This window comes from Babylonia areolata, chromosome 3 (assembly GCF_041734735.1).
Source record: "Babylonia areolata isolate BAREFJ2019XMU chromosome 3, ASM4173473v1, whole genome shotgun sequence".
NCBI lineage: Eukaryota > Metazoa > Mollusca > Gastropoda > Neogastropoda > Buccinidae > Babylonia > Babylonia areolata.
In genome coordinates this window covers 60,508,157-60,528,116 of record NC_134878.1, presented here as the reverse complement: position 1 = coordinate 60,528,116, position 19,960 = coordinate 60,508,157, and the positions used below count along the sequence as shown (strand labels likewise).

Genomic DNA, 19,960 nt, shown 5'->3' with positions numbered 1-19,960 from the left:
TGTGTGTGTGATAGACATATATATTATTGTATATATACCTCAGTGTATGGTGTGTGTGTGTGTGTGTGTGTGTGTGTGTGTGATAGACATATATATTTTTGTATATATATCTCAGTGTATGGTGTGTGTGTGTACGCACGTGCAACTATATGCATATCAGTCAATGCTTATACATTGTCTGTGAGGAATGTGATGAACATCACATACCAACTATACATGGTTGTGTGGAAACCTGTCTAAAAAGTGATACAGTCTACACTTCACTGCCGCAAGTAGCCAGCCAATCTTTGGGATGACTGAGTGGTTGACTGACACATCATATCATGCACTAGTATACTACATCTAATGTTAAAATAAAGATACGCGCCATTACTGAATAAGTTCCTCGGCAGTCATAGCAAAACATAGCATCAGCTCTGATATATATATATATATATAAAAAAAAATTCTAAAGTGAAATGATATTATTATATACGTGATATCAGGATAAAGGGCCTTCAACCTTTTATTTATTTTTTTTTTCTTACACTGATCTGATCTGAAACTTTTTTTTTTCTTCTTTCTCTTAAAAAAAAATCTGTAAGCTATCTTCCTGATGTCATCAGCTCCCTTCATTTCTGTGACAGCTATGTCACTATTGTTTTATTCTATTCTATTTTATATTATTTCATTTTATCTTCTTTCTTCTTCTTCTGAGACGATAAACCGAGGTCCCGTGTGCAGCACGCACTTGGCGCACTGAAAAAGAACCCATGGCAACGAGAGTGTTGTCCTCTGGCGAAATTACGTAAAATGAAATCCACTTTCATAGGTACACAAATATGTAAGCATGCACTCAAGGCCTGACTAAGCGCGTTGGGTTATGCTGCTGGTCAGGCATCTGCTCAACAGATGTGGTGTAGCGTGTATGGATTTGTCCGAACGCAGTGACGCCTCCTTGAGAAAGTGAAACTGAAACTGAATCTTCTTCTTCTTTTTTTTTTTAATAATAAATTTGTTGTTCTTTAAACCAAAAACTGGAGAGTGTTGGTTCAAATAAAATTGAATTTTATCATTTGAAAAAAAAAGCCTTCATATATCTTTTCTTGCGCCTTTCGAAAGCTTCGATACATGTGTTAACGGTTAACCCGCTGTGGTATATTTCATACGCACTCATGGTTACTTTCAAAGCATTCAATTATCTTTATGAATGCTGCATGCCGAATTTGTCTGTCAATACATACATACATGTATATAAGTTGTTTGGTTACTTTTAATAGCAAACACAAGTATGAAAACGTTGGGGGTTTTTTGGTGTTTTTTTTTTTTCTCTCTCTCTCTGATGTAGCAACCCTTCGTTCACCCACTTGCAGTTTCCAATGCCGGTGGCTCAAATCAGCATGATTCTGTCTGTGCTACATCCAAGAATTGAGCACACGAATTTATTTAAAAAAAAAAAAAAAATATATATATATATATATATATATAGATAGATTTAGATTTAGATTTTCCCCGTACATAGCCACACCCGGGTTCGTCCGTCACAGTTCCAGCGTCGGCAGTCCGCAGGGAACCATCGATGTTAGGTCAGGAGGCCACACACCAGAGGAAACCCTGCACTGCTGCTGAGTCACTTCGGTGTTGTTCAGTGGTGCCTGTTCTGTTCTGATTCAACGTACTTAAGACACCATCTACTAAGCCCTCTACTAACGACAATAATAGCTTGGTCGCGGAGCCAGATTGAGTGAGCGTCCGTCCCTCCCAGCCGGAGTGGAGACCGCCACCACGTCCCGCAAACAACAGCCCCCCCATGAAGACACTGACAGGACTCACCCCAAGCACAGAAGTGGAGGGGTATCGAAACTGAGGTCACCATGAGAGCAGGGCATGAAAGGCCACAGACTTTGACGGACTGTTTTGATTATAGAGGAGGAGAAGGATGACGATGACGATAACGATGTTGCTATGGAGGTCCATTTTGGTTTGGGACTGCATGACAAGGCTATACTCTACGCTTCCTGTCATAATGATATCCCGGCGTTAACCAAGCCCGAGAGATACAGACACTTGCAGTGTTGGTCAGGTAATTAGAGCAACACACCCAAAGACGCATCCTTGAAGCGGATGACACTCGACTGTGTGGTCCCAGTCTCCCCATTTAAGCCCACAGCACACTCAACTCTGGGTAGGAGCCGGCCACGGGCCGAAAAACCCACCTCCGCTGGTATTCGAACCCGCGTCCTCCCAGCCATCAGTCCGCGACGCTAACCACTTCGCCACGGCGGCTGGCCAGTGAAAAATATGCATGTTTGTTGTGTATTGTCACTGCCGTTAGTTTTATATTGTTGTTGCTGCTGCTGTCTTTGTAACTGTTATAAACATACATATTTCATTTCATGCTAGAATGTATGTTTTTTTAGAATTGAACCTGTCATTTAAGAACACGGGCGTCAGTTGCCAGCCAGTGGTGGTAAGGATCGAGCTCCTCTCTTCCTACCCATCTTTCCCTCACACACACACACACATACACACACACACACACACGCACGCACACACACCCACTGGCATACAGAGCCAATTCAGTATCGTTGTTGTGTATATTTCTGTCCCTGTTGGTGGTGGAGGTAGTTGTGTTGGTGGCGGTGGTGGTTGTGGCTGGGTGGGTGGGTGGGTGGGTGGGTGAGGGTTGGGGTGTGACTCCCAACCGCATCTCCTACCCCCTCCCTTCCCACTCTCCCATCCCTCTGCCGCCCTTTCATGCACAGAGATCACGCAGCAGTCACAGTGTTACTGTTTTTGTTTATTTTCTGTCGTTCTTGTTGTTGTTGTCAGTTGATGGTGGTGGTGGTGGTAATGATGGTGGTGGTCAGGTGGTAGGGTGTATCGGGGTGCGGGGGATGGGGAGGGGTACTCCCCTCAGCCCCTACGCCCCCCCCCCCACCCCCACTCCCCTCAGTCCTCCACTGACGCCGCCCCCCGGCTTCACACACAGACAGGAACTATGCAGCATTTGGGGAAGGGGGAGTCAGGGGAGCTCACCAAGCGATAGCGGCAGTCCGGAATGGGGTACTGGGGGCACCTGCCATGGACACAATGCGATGGAATGACAACAAGAAATCTATGTAATTCTCCTTTTTTTTTTTTTTTCTTTTTTTTTTTTTTTTTGTTGTTGTAAGTTTATTACTGGGGACAAATATGTGGAAAAGTGATAAACAGAAGAGAGAAAAAAAGAGGATTTTTTCCCTGCTAGCCAGTCAGTAAAGAAGGCAAGTAAAGCACTACACACACACACACACACACACACACACACACACACACACACACACACACACACTGGCACACACACACACACACACACACACACACACATCGGCCAGCGCACTTTGCACACACACGCGGCGAGCGCGCGCACGCACTGGCACGCACTCAGTGCAAGCACTGTGAAACAGTCATACATAGACACAAACATACATCATGGACACTGACTCATCGCCTGCATATAACTGAAGCCACATAAAACTGAGGAATGATTGTGAAAATTACATTGATGGTGACGATACTACCAATAGTACTGCTGCTGCTGCTGCTAGTGTTGCTGTTGCTGCCATAATACTACTAGAATAACAGCGACGAGAATGACAATAATGGTGACGACGATATTCTGCTATTAGTACTGCTACTGTTACTGCTGCTGATACTACTACTACTCCTCCAACTGCTGCAGCTACTACTACTACTACTACTACTGGAATAATATGATGAAGGCTACTCTACATATAATGCTGCTTCTGCTGCTTCTGCTACTACTGGTCACTGATGACAATACTGAATAATGACGATGATCTCTCTCTTTCCCCCGCATACGAGAATGGACAGGTCAATTGAAACAGACAGACAGACAGACAGATAGATACACAGACAGACACGTAGACAGCCAGCAAATAGGCAGGCAGACACGTAGACAGACAGGCACTGACGTGACTTTGTAAGCCATAGGGTTGTCCGGGTTGAAGCAGCCATAGCGGGCACACTCTCCATGATGGTACCACACGTCGTCAGGTTGGTGCACGACACCTCTGTCATTGCACCCGTCTGTTCACACACAATACGGCACTACCACCACACTGATGGAGTTTTATGTTGTGTTGTGTCATGTCACACGCAATGCACCACACAGATGAAGTTTTGTATTGTGTTGTGTTGTGTTGTGTTGTGTTTGTGTTTGTGTCGTGTCGTGTCGTGCCGTGCCGTGTCGTCTGTTCACACACAATGCACCACTCACTGATGGAGTTTCGTGTCGTGTTGTGTCGTGTCGTGTCGTCTGTTCACACGCAATGCACCACTCACTGATGGAGTTTTGTGTTGTGTTTGTGTCGTGTCGTGTCGTGTTGTGTTGTGTCGTGTCGTCTGTTCACACGCAATGCACCACTCACTGATGGAGTTTTGTGTTGTGTTTGTGTCGTGTCGTGTCGTGTTGTGTTGTGTCGTGTCGTCTGTTCACACACAATGCACAAGACTGGAGTGTGTGGAAAAGTTGGGCAGAACTCGCACTGTATGGGCACAGTAACGAGTTGCACTGTTTAAAAAAAAAAAAAAAAATGAACTAAGTTCCCGAGGGATTTTGTGTAACGGTGGTTACAACAGAGTTCAGATAGTGTGCGTGTGTGTCAGTGTGTCTGTGCGTGCGTGTGTGTGTGAATGTTTTCACAGAGAGACTGAGTCGCGAGGTGATTTTAATTAACCGATTTTGAATATACAAATTCTGCAGTTTGCATGTGGTCTCAGTACCCGGCACTGAACGGCCTCTCACAGAATGCACAAACACCGTGACCAGGTGCGTTTAAAAAACACACAAAAAAAACAAGAGAGGCAAGGCCTTCAAGACTCACTTGTGATAAATTAAGTCCCCTAGCATTAATTACAGAGTAATTTCCCTTTTTTTTTTTTACTATCTGCACCAAAACGTTTGCAAAATAAAAAAAAAATTCCATGCTTAGCAAAAGAAGTTCCTGTTTGAACAAAAAATGATAATAATGACTCCTCTTGTTGTTGTGTCAGAATAAGAGGTCAAAGTGCCAAGTTTAGAGAATACAAAAAATATAAATATAACAGTAAATGCAGTTTGCATATAATTAGGCTTCTTTTTTTTCTTTTTTTTTTTGGTGCCCATCCCAGAGGTGCAATATTGTTTTAAACAAGATGACTGGAAAGAACTGAATTTTTCCTATTTTTATGCCTAATTTGGTGTCAACTGACAAAGTATTTGCAGAGAAAATGTCAATGTTAAAGTTTACCACGGACACACAGACACACAGACACACACACACAGACAACCGAACACCGGGTTAAAACAGTATAGGGTCAGAAAAGTATATCTGTACTGACGTACTACGCGTACATGACAAACACGGTGAATTGAATGCAAGAGACACAGTGTCCAGAACAACATACTGCAGATATTGATATTGGTGAACGCTAATCAAACATTGAAATAACTGAAAATTGTCCGATCTGAAGAAAAACACAAAAATAATTTTGATTGATGTTGTACGCTTGATAGCTTCAGTTGTTTTTGCTCTTTTCTGTTATGCTTATGCAGAAAAAAAATTTAAAGAAGAAAAGAAAAAAATAAATAAATAAAGATGAAAAAAAAAGAAAGAAAAGTGAAAAATAGGAGGATGAAGGACCCTTAAAAAAATACTGAAATTTGAAAAAATGGGAAAATATAGGAGGTTGGTCATCATGTCATTACGAGGAAGGTGGCAGAATGGTAAAGACGCATTTCTCCCAATAGTGCACGTGTGAGGGTCTGACCGGGTTCGATTCCCGCCGGCTCACAGTGCGCTCTTTCTCCCAGGTTTGACTGACGGGAAGACGGGCGCAATAGCCGAGTGGTTAACTCTCTCCATACGAACGGCGAAAGAGACGACGTTAACAGCGTTTCACCCCAGTTACCATCATCAAAATATTGCAAGAGGAAGGCTCTTATACTAAAGAGGTGAATGTTGACAAAGAATACCACAATTCTGACGACGGAAGCTAAAGGTTGGGTCATTCAGACACCCACTGGACATCCGAGGGGTCTGTGTAGAGGAGGACTGGCCGTACTGAGTGAGTTAAAGCGTTGGACTGTCAATCTGAGGGTCCCGGGTTCGAATCACGGTGACGGCGCCTGATGGGGTAAAGGGTGGAGATTTTTGCGATCTCCCAGGTCAACACTATGATATGTGCAGACCTGCTAGTCCCTGAACCCCCCCTTCGTGTGTATACGCAAGCAGAAGATCAAATACGCACGTTAAAGATCCTGTAATTCATGTCAGCGTTCGGTGGGTTATGGAAACAAGAACATACCCAGCATGCACACCCCCGAAAACGGAGTATGGCTGCCTACATGACAGGGTAAAAACGGTCATACACGTAAAAACCCACTCGTGTGCATACGAGTGAACGTGGGAGTTGCAGCCCACGAACGCAGAAGAAGAAGACTGACGGGAAAATCAAACTGAGCGTCTACATAGCTGGGTGAGACGATAAACAAAAGTGTTGACCTCTGCTGGTAAAATTATGGCGAACAAATCCACTCTGACAGGTATACAAATAATTATGCCTGCACTCAAGCCCTGGCACTGAGGTAGTACTACGAGTAGTAGTAACTTGTGAAGTTTCTCTTGTTGAGATAATAGAGTATTCTGTATTCTGTACTACAGACAGCTTGAAAAAAAATGTGTTTAAAAAGAACGCTTCAGCAAAAACTTGAAGTAATTCACTGGTTTATAAACGATAGTTGGCCGGGTTTTTCAATAGAAAAAAAAAAAAAAAAGGAAGTGCGCGCGCAAGAAAGTACTTTCTGGTCAAAGACACTAGTATCTCAATTCTAGTGAATTCTAGTGTCTATGTTCTGGTTACGAGTGATGCTTATTACCGTTGCACTGGATGAATACAGTTCACATAACTGTTTGTCGGAAATTGAATAGCATTTCACCACTCGAAGTGGTCCTGATCATCGTTTTATGGACCCTCTGCCGGACGAGACGATAAACCGGGTGCCAGGGCAGCAATGCGGGGGGAGGAGGGGGGGGGGGGGTAAGGGGGAAGACTACGAAGGGATTTATCTCTGGCAAAATTCTGTAGAATATTCCACTTTGGCAGTAAAAGAAATACGATTCAAAATTGCAAACACAAATTGCATTTCACAAAGTGAAATCTGATGTGACAAAGAAACAATAGAATTTATTAATACAATACAAAGAATGCTGTGCACAGGTTCCCAAGTGGTCCCAAACTTTTTGTGAACTCTGTATATACTCAGGGACGAAAAAGAAAGAAGAAAAAAAGAAAAAAGAAAAAAGAGGCAGCAAAAGATGAGATCTGGATCTAAACTGACACACAGAGAAAGTCTGGCAAGCCGTGGTTTGGGAAATAAGACTCACTATTAATATCAGTCTTATTTCACTCACGGAGTCCTTTCTCCATTTGTATACTCACATCCCAAATTGATGAAGCCCGCGAAAGCAGTCTGACATAGGACCCAGCTGAGCAGCACTATGGACACCCGAGACAACATGACCACACACACCCTGTCACAGATGGTTCCAGAACACAACAATGAAGCTATAGTGAGTTGTAGACACCGATATGATAGACTTCTGCGAACTTGTGTATGTGTGTATGGACACAGTTCCTGACACCAAATGACTTACATCAAGTGCTGTCAAGAATTTGACCTGAGTGTTCTGGATTTGACGAAGTCCACAACACGCTGTGTGCCTTATCTATCTTGGCAGTGACATCGCAACTGACGTATAAAACGAGGAGTGGTCAATCTGAGTAGGCCAGCGTTATTTCGTTATATAAAAAATATAAAGCTGCATGTACATGCTAAGAAACTGACAATACTAGCACCCACACATCCATCTTGTGACATATGTACGTGTAACAGGGTGCCGAAAGCGAAATCCTTGCACACACACACACACACACACACAGAGGGTGAGAGACAGAGACAGAGACAGCATGCATTTGTAGCCTATTTTATATGTGAATAACACATCATGCTTCAGTGTAGGTACTGCACGTTTAAAATTGTGTTCATGTAAGACTGTTGTGATGCGTCAAGATTCAAATCAATATAACCAATCAAAATTTTTTTTTTGTTTGTTTCCTTCCCATTTTCTTTCTTTTCTTTGTTTTAAACTTTTTATTTTTGTTTTTTTGCTGTTTGTTTGTTTGTTGTTTTTTTTTGTTGTTGTTGGTTTTTTGGGGTGTGTGTGTGTGTGTGTGTGTGTGTGTGTGTGTGTGTGTGTGTGTGTGTTCTACACCTACAAAACTAAATGTACTTTAAAAATTAAATGAATAACACACTTTCATTCAAAAAAAAAAAAAAAAAAAAAAAAAGAAGATAAAAAGTGTGCATGGTATAAGATCACACTGTATACAATGAAATGATTTATGGAAAATGAAGACATCCTGGCTTGGGTTGATTATTCTCTGTGAGTTAGATTATATACAAGAGAGAGCTATATATATATATATATATATATAATATAGATAGATAGATATTATTTTCTGTAATAGAAACATTTCAGTAACTGTGATGACACATGACATTTATACGTCATCTCAAGGCCTGACTAAGCGCGTTGGGTTACGCTGCTGGTCAGGCATCTGCTTGGCAGATGTGGTGTAGCGTATATGGATTTGTCCGAACGCAGTGACGCCTCCTTGAGCTACTGAAACTGAAACTGAAACTGATGACACTGCCAAGGTCCTCTGTTCAAGTTCACTCATAAGTAGGAGGTTTGTAATGTCATTCTTCTCTTCCACTGTGTGTGTGCAACTGCATGGAAGTGTTTCTCAGTGTGTGTGTTCATGAAGTGTATGCATGGAGTGTACGCATGGAGTGTGTGTGTGTGTGTGTGTGTGTGTGAGTGTGAGTGTGTGTGTGTATGTGTGTGTGTGTTAGCATGTGCTGTACCGAATGCTGCCACAAATCCAAAGCCCAGAACTCACAGGAACCAAACCACAAGGAAATCTGTGACAATGGTAAATATAATACAAACCAGTTTATTCAATCAGATGCCAGACAAGAAAGAAAATGTCCTCGTTGCCTTGCTCAAGTTCCAAATGATTTTAGATTTCAAGCAGGTTATACAGAAAAAGCTGCTTACTGGAATAGGAATATAATATGTTGACACTTTGTTCACACACAGTCATTTGCCATCAATAACTGGAACGTTAAATACAGAGCAGTTTAGTTTCGTTTTATACACAATCTTGAGGTGAATGGCTAATAATTTGAATATATTTCAAATACGTCATGTGTGGAATGTTTAATGTAATTCCTGATCTAAATTTTTCCTCCAACTTTCCACTTAAAAATGATATAAATTAACGGGGGAAAAAAAACCCATCACATAACCCCAACAATTGTTTCTCCTTTTCTTCTTCTTCTTTGTGCATTAAACATACACTTTTAACAACCTTAACTTTCTGCTGTTTCTTTAGGGGAGTACACATTCCTCACGTTCTTCCTTCCGTTGGTTTTTTTTTTGTTTTGTTTTTTTTTAAACCTGCTGAATGTGCCCCTTCCCTGTATAAGCAATAAATACAGAAAAACAAGCTTGTGACATAGACATCATCAGACGGAAAAAAAAAACCCACCTCCTTAATCATAAAAATCTGTACAACTGATATGTTCATTGTATATATTGATTAGTACAAAAAGCCATTATGTATATCATGACATGGGGAAAAATGTTGTAAAGCAATGTAAGAGTCAGATATGTATCAGTTCCATTTCTACTTGGGACCAAGGCGAACCAAAACACAGACACTGACCTGGAAAGCAAACACCACCACAGAGTTGTAATGATTAAACCTGCTGTTCAATCACTCCCAGTTCCCTTTTTACACAACAACATCATGCACGCAATCTTCACTTCTCTCCCTCCCATTTGCAGACCTACGCACATATACACAAACGCTCTCCGTTTCAGGAACAACACAGAGAAACAGGAACACATGATAAGGAATGTGCACTTTCATAGGTATATACATGCATGCACGTTGATTCCACATACACACACACACACTCACACAGTAGGAGTATACACATTTTTGTATAACTAGATGCATTTGTTAAGAAATCCTGTAGCTAACACACACATACATCATTTCACGCAAACACACATAATTGAAACGTATATTCAGCCATTATTTACTCTTGTAACTAACACATACATACATGCAAACGTATGCACATACACACACCCCCCCCCCCCCCCCCCTCTGTGTCATAATCTCCTGGAAAGGAATTCCTAATAATAGAACATTGTAAAAAGATAATTTTACAACAAACACTATCATACAAAACAAAAAATAAGTAAATGATTGCATTTAGATATAGCTTATTTCAAACTACTCCTACTGTCATTATTTCTGCACAACACAGGCTTACTATGCAGAAACACACTCAATATTTCATCAATTGTGTACAATATTATGTATAAACATGTAAATGTCGTTTTGCCAGAATATCAAACAAAAATATATATGAACTTATTGTTATTTGTTAAGGCACAGGAACACACACACGCATACATATACCCTACACAATTATTGCATCAGAAATCCCATATGAAGCATGAATTTCAATGTGAAGCAACATAAACAAATAAGAAATAATTACCAGGTTTAAAAAAAAAAAATTTAAAAAGAAAAAGACACTGTGATAGAAATGTGCCATCAAATAGAATACATGGCAAATGTATAATGATATGTATGTATATAAAACAGCTAGATGAGTAAATCAAATTTAACAACTACTAAATAGGGCTAAGAATTCTGTTGAATACATTAACTTCCTTTTTCTAACAAAACTACTGACATCAAGAAGAGATTTTTACACTGGGCTTGATTTGGGGAATGATTTGAGGCGTTCTGGCATCGTAAGGCACGGTCCAATCTTCTCCTTCTGCCGTTTTAGCTTTCATTAACAAGTAAGTACACTGCGAGCTAAAGGATTTGATGGCAGGAAGTGCTTTTCACAGACTAGAAAGTAAAGCAGAACTGGAAACTTTGTTGACAAGTTTTGTAGACACTGTTTATGGTGACACCAATGTGTACAGATGATTCCATTGACATGAGACTCATGGCAGAGCATAGATATGTGTGTGTGTGTGTGTGTGTGTGTGTATGAAAATCAGTGGAAAGGTTTTGGTCCATGATGACATGATTTCTGATGACTGTTGAGATCAGTCCTTGATCTGCAGGTTCTTAACTCTCTCCATACGAATGGCGAAAGAGACGACGTTAACAGCATTTCACCCCAATTACCATCACCAAAATATTGCAAGCGGAAGGCTCTTATACTGAAGAGGTGAATGTTGACAAAGAATACCACAATTCTGACAACGAAAGCTAAACGTTGGGTCATTCAGACATCCACTGGACATCCGAGGGGTCTGTGTAGAGGAGAAGAGAGGACTGGCCGTACTGAGTGAGTTAAGCAGGGTGGGCAGTTACGGACTGGACCTGTAGGAGACTGCTTGGCAGCTTCCTTTCTGTTTCACCTTTCCTCCACAGATTCCCTCCTGCACTCTTCAGAGTTGGTCACAGCACTCCTGATAGTTGCTGCTCTCACCAGCTGTTCCTTCATGGTGATTGATGCTGGCCACTCTGAACTGATGATTCAGCTTCCTTTCTGTTTCACCTTTCCTCCACAGATTCCCTCCTGCACTCTTCAGAGTTGGTCACAGCACTCCTGATAGTTGCTGCTCTCACCAGCTGTTCCTGTCAGATGCCAGCTGGTCCCAGTCACGGTGATTGATGCTGGCCACTGTGAACTGATGATTCAGCTTTTTTTTTTTTTTTTTAACTATTTGTGTGTAGCGTGACTACAGCTTTCAAATCACTCAATACAATTTCCTTTATGGAATGATAAAACTCTCAGCAAGTTTTTTTGAGTCCCCCACACCCTCCAAAGGTAAGAAAAGATGTATCTCAAACTAAAGGGCAGAGTGAAATGGAAGTTGATGCCTTGGAAAAAAGGATCAGATCTCAAGCACATCTTGCTGTCACCATCACCTACATAACATGGACTGAGGCAACGCTGACATTTTTGATTGGGCCCTTGATAATCTGAAGGAGTCTGGGCTGTTCGTCTCTTTCTAACTCTCTCTCTCTCTCATGCATGTGTGTGCATTTGGAATGATTCATCATCATGATACTTCTTCACAGTTTAAGATATTCTGTTGGATCACAGGAAACATGTAAGTTCTATTGTTATTAGTGATTTCCAAACATGCTCAATGCTTCAAATGTCTTTAGAAATGCCATATTTTACATGGAAATATGAATCATAATCTTGATAATGACAGTGGAGAGGTGGCCTGGAGGTAATGCGTCTGCCTAGGAAGCCAGAGAATCTGAGCACGCTGGTTTGAACCACTCACTCACCAGTATTTTTCTTCCCCTCCACTAGACCTCGACTGGTGGTCTGGACACCAGTCAATCTGATGAGTCAATAAACCAAGGTCCCATGTGTAGCATGCACTTTGCATATATAAAAGAACCTACAGGGTTGTCCCTGGCAAAATGCTTGAAAAAAAAAAAACAACAACAAAAATCTGACAGGAAGACAAATACACTTGTAGGCAGAAAGAAAATACAAAAAGAAAAAAAGAAGAAGAAGAAAAAAAAAAAGGCTGGCGCCATAACTGTAGTGACTTACTCTCCCTGGTGAGAGAAGCCCTAATTTCACACAGAGAAATTTTTTGTGACAAACCAGTTATACAATACTTGATAACATCATAGTAAAAATATCATTGCCCACATTGTTTTATTTCATGTTTCCATGACACTTCTCTTGTTTTCTGTCCATTTGAAGGTAACTTAGTGTAACAACCACAAAAGAAATATATGCTGATGTATGAATGGGTGCATGGATGCAGAAATTGTGAAACTGATGGATGAGAGAAGAAGGAATAATAAAAAAAATCAATAAATAAAAAGTAATCACAATGATGTATGTAAAAATGCTTCTCATTAAAATGATAATATTCAATGAAAGAAAAAATAACACATGTTTGATTTGTAAGAAACCAAATATAACACAATGTGAAGTTCAGTCATGAAAGCAATGCTCCTAGATGCTACCATAAAATGAATGAAAAGGACGACAATGTCATAAAATGGTTATGACAGCACCACGGTAAAGTTCCTGATATGTACCAAACAGGATCAAATCAATCTAAGCTGTACATCATGATCTGGTTAAATGACCAATATGCTGCAACTATGTTCTGAAAATTCTCACATTAGCATCAGGTTACCATTAGCAAATATATATATAACAACAATCATAAACTGTTAGAACAATACTTTTATCAAGCAAAAAAAAAATCCAGCACTGAAATAGCCTCTTACACTGAACCCGTGTTTTGAATGTTTCAGGACTGATGGGTGCTTATATACGCTGAAAAAAAACACTTTGTAACACCTAAAACCTTAGACTGACAAATTCTAACTTAAAAAAAATTATCAAGAATATTAATAACACCTAAATCTTAAGACTGACAAATACTTATACTTAAAAAAAAATATAAACAGTTAATGAAATAACACTTAAAACTTCAGACTAACAAATACTTAAAACAACAAGAACAAAAAAAACAAAAAAAAATCAATAAACTCTGGAATGAACAATATTTACATTAAAAAAAAAGAAGTATATATATATCAACAATTAATAACACCTGAAATTTCAACCAGATTTTTGCTGCCACACTGAATCTACTCTGGTCCTGATTGACAAACAAACACCTGAAAAAACGTTTCTTCTGGCAGCCAGAGATGGAACCAGCTATGGTACTCATCTACATCTGTCTTATAATGATGGCCATGTCTCACCAGTGTGCCAGACACAGACCCTCACAGCGGATTTGGAAACAGTCCAAACCATGGAAATGATGTGCTACTGAAAGACTCTAAGCAAGAGGCACACTGATCACATCACCAATGAACAAGTGCACCAAGCCATCAAGCAGCTCACTGAACCATATGAAGATCTGACATCAATTAAGAAAACTAAACTATGTTGGTATAGCCATGTCACACGATCCAGGAACCTTGCTTAAACAATCCTCCATGGAACTGTTGAGGGAGGAAGATGGAGGGGAAGACAAAAAAAAAAAAAAAAAAAAAAAAAAAAAAGACTGACAACATTGTAGAATGCACAGAAACACCATTTGCAGAGACCCAGGCTTTGACATATGACCAACAGACCTGGAGGAATCTGTTGAACAGTTCTTACGTGCAGTGCCCGAATGTCTCTTCACAGAGTTAAGGGAGAAAAAGAAGAAGAAAAAGAAGATCATGATGGTATAACAGCAAATCTAAAGTCAGATCAATGTCACTTTTCCGCAAGCTCCATGGTGAACAGAAAGTTACTTCAAGACTAGAAATACCACAAAAATTAAACACTTCAGTACATAATGACTGCAATTTAGCTGACAGATCGAGCTTTAAGATGGGTACAGAAAATAATGGAATGCCCACTCAACCCTGCAACCTGAAGACAACTACTGTATTTCTAGGTAAGTACATAGTGGTAAGCACCTGTAAAATAACCAGTCAAGGCTTCTTTTCACAATGCATAGATCTGTGGAAGCTTATTCCGTACACTATACTCCAAAAAAGGTCAGCACTTTCTCCTGTCATGGCCCAGTGGTATGGAACAAACTACCCTTCTCAGTCTATGTGGATTCCCATGGCACAGTTTAAAAAGTTTCACAAAACACTTTTATCGTTCTATCTAATTGACTAATATATTTCTTGAACTTCTGCTAGCTCTGTGTGTGTGTGTGTGTGTGTGTGCGTGTGCGTGTGCGTGTGTGTGTGTATACTTGTTTGTGTACAGTATGTCATGCAAGAATGCATGTATTGAAAACACCTCAAGTTCCCTGAACGAGTGTCAGTCTGTATTACTATTAATTTATCATGATTATCATCAGTGTAACACCCCTGTTAAAATGGTGATATTGCCATCATATGCTCTGTCCCTATCTTTCCACAATCTTCTCAGGTTTCTACAAATTTGGTTGTCAATGGTGAGAGAACACTGCCTGATCATGGAAGAATGTGAACTCACACTGCATGGTACTGTTGGCAAATAACAGCTGTTCATGCGGTACACAATCCCTGTGGCTCATAAAATATGTTCAATCACTGCGGTGTCAAAGACAGTGATTATCCAACTGGCCAAAGACATCAGCCAGTACAACGTTGCTCCTTCATCAACGCTGACAGAATGACTTCACTGGCTTGATTTTCTTTCAAACCATTCCAACAGGTGAGGAGATGGGAGACACAGGATAGGACGGAAGGTGGAGCATTTGAAGTAAACAGAAGTACATTCTAACAAGATGGACATATTTTAGGTATTTATTGCACTCCCTATTTGTGAAGGGTACAAATGTTGATTTTTGTTGGATACCATCCCACACTGGATTCCGTTATAACGACCAAGCAGATAGGGCAGCAAAAAGGGGAGCAAAAAATCATATAGATAGTATAAAAGTATATTGCCCATTGTCATACAAGGAAATAAGCAATATACTAGAAAGAGACTTTTATAGGTGCTTGAATTCAAGTCTAAAACCTCGTCAGTTGACTCTCTCAGACTTTGGTCCGATTCGCAGACCAATTCTGAGCTTAGCTCTCAGACTATTATCAAATTCATTACGGACCAAGTATTGTTCTAATGTCAAGTGTATATGCTTTAATAACCTGACAATTGAGCATATAATTTTTCACTGTAGCTTGATTAAGCCTTTTGTACACGAAAGTGTGTCTTCACAAGTGACTGAGAACGTTGATGTTTTTGACTTTTTGCATTCATTATCAGTTGTTTCGCTTGTCAGTTTAACGACTTCTCTTTTACGAAGTCCTTTAAGTAATTTCCTGTAACTGTATTTAGAGGGTTTTTTTGTTTGTTTGTTTGTTTGTTTTGTTTTTCTTTCAAATTTCACCCACATTTTTACCCTCATTTGCCCAGTTTCCCCAAACCCTCCATTCATCCACATCTCCCACCCCTTCTAACCGATAATACTCAGATGTATTCATAAATACTTTTACAAAATGTCTTCAATCACCGATATGTGTGACGGGACATTAAACAAAAAATTCCTTCCTTCCTACATATTAAAAAAGGGAAGCTGTTAATTCAACCAGAGAAACAACTGATGATGAAACTTACAACAACAACAAAAAAGTTAGAATCATGAATGTTCCCAATGACTGCGGATGGAGGAGGAAGGTGGCAGAATGGTTAAGACGCTCAGCTGCCAATACAGAGAGTCCGTGAGGGTGTGGGTTCGAATCCCGCTCTCGCCCTTTCTCCTAAGTTTGACTGGAAAATCAAACTGAGCGTCTAGTCTTTCGGATGAGACGATAAACCGAGGTCCCGTGTGCAGCACGCACTTGGCGCACTGAAAAAGAACCCATGGCAACGAGAGTGTTGTCCTCTGGCAAAATTACGTAAAATGAAATCCACTTTCATAGGTACACAAATATGTAAGCATGCACTCAAGGCCTGACTAAGCGCGTTGGGTTATGCTGCTGGTCAGCCATCTGCTCAACAGATGTGGTGTAGCGTGTATGGATTTGTCCGAACGCAGTGACGCCTCCTTGAGAAAGTGAAACTGAAACTGCGGATGATAGCAATGCAAAGGTTCCTGATCCTGATCAGGTCTGGACCAACAACAAAGTTGTGAAGGAAAGAACATTTACGAGGCTGTCATAAAGGTTGTGCTGCGCAAAAAGGTTAATTAAAAGAAGGTGTTTCTTTCTAGCTGTTGGTGCAGTCATGAGTTTTGGACAACAGTTCATCACAGGGCATCTGATAAAAGTATAAATGTCCATCCCTGAGACGCTCTGAAAATGGAACGGACGCAACGCATGTGTGGGCCACTGGGATGTTCTAAAAAAAGAGTATAGAATGAACATGTATAAAGGGTGAAAATAGTGTATCGGAGCTTCAGTTTGATGCTGTGGGCATCAGCAAAAAGGAAGAGTTGTCTCCCTTGGTCACAACTTGGCCCAGAAACGAAGACCACTATGTCCAGAAGGTATGCCTGCTTTTGTATGTGTGTATCAATGCAGATTTGATTGGAATGTGCAGCATTAGACTGGCCCTCTGAAGGTTGTATGGGACCCCCTAGAATGATGGTAAAAGAGTCCCTGGGACCCTTCCAAGATTATTAAGTTATAAGAAGCCCTGCATCATGATAGACATACTAACACTCATTTACGTTCATTGAAAACTGCTATGTACAGCCATTTTCACTTTCATCATGGCCCTACTTGCGAGCCTTAGAGCTGCCGCTGTGTGTAAAAGGCATGCAATTAAAACGCTTGATTATAACTATTAAAAAAAAAGAGAAAAGAGTGCATCATAAAAACATTTGCTTATAACTTATCAATCTAAAATAAGCAGTTTGACACCGTTTCTATTTTTTAAAGTAATGGTCATACCGCAGTTCCTGACAAAAAAAAAAAGCAGTTGGCGTTGTTTTGAAGTGTCTGGCGTGATATGACAATCATCAGATCAACACCTGACACCTCACTCACGTTTGAACTGGCACGACATGTACAGAACCCTCACCAACCGTGTGCCTAACCTGCCAACCTGTGAACCTCTGATGCAAGAAGCCACAACGCAATCCACTAGCTCTGCTCACATCATCCCATCAGCCACATCTCTGCCCCTCGCCGTGCGTCATGCGAGCTGTCATGATTAAAATCCCTTATTGAGAAGTGTCGCCACAATCTCAGCTGCTGGCAATCGACAATTGTTGTCCCCCCCCCCCCCCCGAAGTTCCAATCCTCACAGATCCATCTCTCTCACAATGACTGGTTTCTGGAACAGAATCACAGAAGACTGATATTAAAACAAAACAAACTAAAAATCATAGTACTAGTCACAATGCAAAACAAAAACACAGCCACATCTTTCATAATGATTGTCTCCTAGGAACCATGCGTAAACTGTGTGCAGTTTCAGTGCAGTATAGTCATTACAACCACATCCATTAGTTCACATTAAAACCCTACCGACTGCCTACAGAAAAAAAAAACACCACAGAGCACAACAACAAAAACTAAAAAGTGTCTGAAAGCCTCACCTTTTTCACCTCAGGCTTGGGAGGTTTAGGCGGCTTCTGCTTGGGTGCCGGTCGCCTGTCCTCAATGTCTTCTGAGTCTAGACTTCCCCGGGGACTGCGATCGCTCTCGTCATGGCGACTGACAGAGGCCATCGGCAAGGTGACAGCAGCCAGAGCGGTGGGCACACCCCGATGTTTGGGGCCGGGCTCCTCCCGCGGAGGGTCTGGGAAATGGATCTCTTCTTTTGGATCTTCACGCCGCACAAATCGATGCTCTATTTTGATCTGAAGAAAAACAATATTCCAGTTTCAGTTTCAAGGAGGTGTCAATGTAGACAGATCCATATATGCTACGCCACATCTGGATAACAAAATAACAAAAAAAGCAGATGAAATAACAAAAAACAGTACAGAGTAACCAGCCAGCGTGGTGAAGTGGTTAGCATCGCAGACTGATGACTGGGAGGATGCAGGTTTGATCTCCTATCCCAATCGAGCTACATAATTATGTGACCTGGTTGGAGACATAATTTGACAACAAACAAGAACGCCAGAGAATCGACAGACAGGCAGAAAATACGAAAAAAAACTTAGCCGTATGAAGAGCACAGGAACAGGAGTTCATGATGGCTGCCGGAAAAAGAGGGCGCTAGCCAGCGGGACAAAGGGGAGGTTACCTACTTCCGGGAGGTTATCGGCCGTAGTTTCGTTTTCTCCGCATAGGCGGATAGTAGTTTGCACAGGACGGGAATGTCAGACCCCTGCCGGAGTCTGCACTAGTTGGGTCACGGTTAAGTATGTGTAATTAAAAGTGGTGTTTTTTTTTTCAGCCTGTGGCTGGTTCCTTCCCAAAGCTGAGTGTGCCACCAGCTCAACTGGAAAGACTGGGACCACACACATGAGGGTCATACAATTCATGGATGCATATTTGGGAGTGTTGCTTAAATTCCTGACTATCACTGCAGGTGTCTATATTTCTAAGCCTGGTTGACACCAGGATAAATTAGTACAGCCTTGTCAAGTAGTCCCAAACCTAAATGGTCCCCCATAGCAGGATCTCCATCAACCGCATCATTATTCATCATCACTGGAAAATAGAAAACAAAATGTCCCAAATTCTAAGGTACCAATTGGACAACCCCCCTACCTACCTCCAATCCCCCCCTCCCCCATCTAAAAAAAAGGACAAAAAAACCCACTACCAACAACAACAAACAAACAAAAAAACAGTACACATCTCAAATGTGAATCACATCTGTCTTAATTTGATCAACAGAGCTCTCTATTGTGCATGAATTACATTCTGATAAAATTTGTGTAAGCAAGCATAATTCTTTTCTTTTGATGCTTTCCAAACTTTTCCCAAAACCAACAGCTAATTTTCTGAATATTTGGATTGTATTTTATCATATTATATTATTTTTTGTCACATCAACAGACTTCTCTGTGTGAAATTATGGCTGCTCTCCTAAATTTTTTTTTCCGTCTGCAAGTATATTTCTTTTATTATTAAAGTGAATTTTTCTATGAATTTTGCCAGGGACAACCTTTTTCTTGCTGTGGGTTGTGTTGGAAAAGTGGGGGGGGTATGGGGAGTAAAATATCTGCTCTATATAAAGGACTTCAGCCCATGGACACTTATTTCTTAGTGTGGGCATCACGGGGCTACTGCCCCACTGACTAACCAAAACTTTTATCTTAATGTTGTTACCTCAGTGGAGTGTTGGCCTAGACATAATGCGTCTGCCGAGGAAGCAAAAGAATCTGAGTGCACTGGATCAAATCCCACACTCGCTGATACTTTCTCCCTCTCTACCAGA

At 40.9% G+C, this 19,960-nt stretch overlaps 2 protein-coding genes across 3 annotated transcripts in view; both read right to left on the bottom strand.

Annotated features, from left to right (window-relative positions):
• Positions 1-2,913: 2,913 nt before the first annotated feature.
• Positions 2,914-7,654, bottom strand: LOC143280651 (U-scoloptoxin(16)-Sa1a-like). The gene is made up of 3 exons (XM_076585378.1): positions 7,465-7,654; positions 3,957-4,071; positions 2,914-3,058 (listed from the first exon to the last, which is right to left on the bottom strand). The coding sequence occupies exons 1-3, from the start codon at positions 7,541-7,543 to the stop codon at positions 2,962-2,964; spliced, it is 291 nt and encodes a 96-aa protein (XP_076441493.1). The 5' UTR covers positions 7,544-7,654; the 3' UTR covers positions 2,914-2,961.
• Positions 7,655-9,015: 1,361 nt separating this feature from the next.
• Positions 9,016-19,960, bottom strand: part of LOC143280169 (band 4.1-like protein 3) — a 29,415-nt gene continuing 18,470 nt past the window's right edge. For both annotated transcript variants that reach the window (XM_076584761.1, XM_076584762.1), the window contains exons 13-14: positions 18,162-18,425; positions 9,016-17,896 (exon numbers count right to left, since the gene is read on the bottom strand). In XM_076584761.1, coding sequence (XP_076440876.1) covers positions 17,864-17,896; positions 18,162-18,425 — 297 coding nt within the window. In that variant the 3' untranslated portion in view covers positions 9,016-17,863. The remainder of the gene's footprint in view (positions 17,897-18,161; positions 18,426-19,960) is intronic.

Bases quoted from the DNA above. Each gene is read 5' to 3' on its own strand.
- LOC143280651 (XM_076585378.1), bottom strand. From the start codon at position 7,543: ATGTTGTCTCGGGTGTCCATAGTGCTGCTCAGCTGGGTCCTATGTCAG. The intron at 4,072-7,464 runs GTGAGTATACAA...GTGTGTGAACAG, and splicing joins GGGCTTCATCAATTTGGGAT to ACGGGTGCAATGACAGAGGT. The intron at 3,059-3,956 runs GTCAGTGCCTGT...TGTCCATGGCAG, and splicing joins CCTATGGCTTACAAAGTCAC to GTGCCCCCAGTACCCCATTC.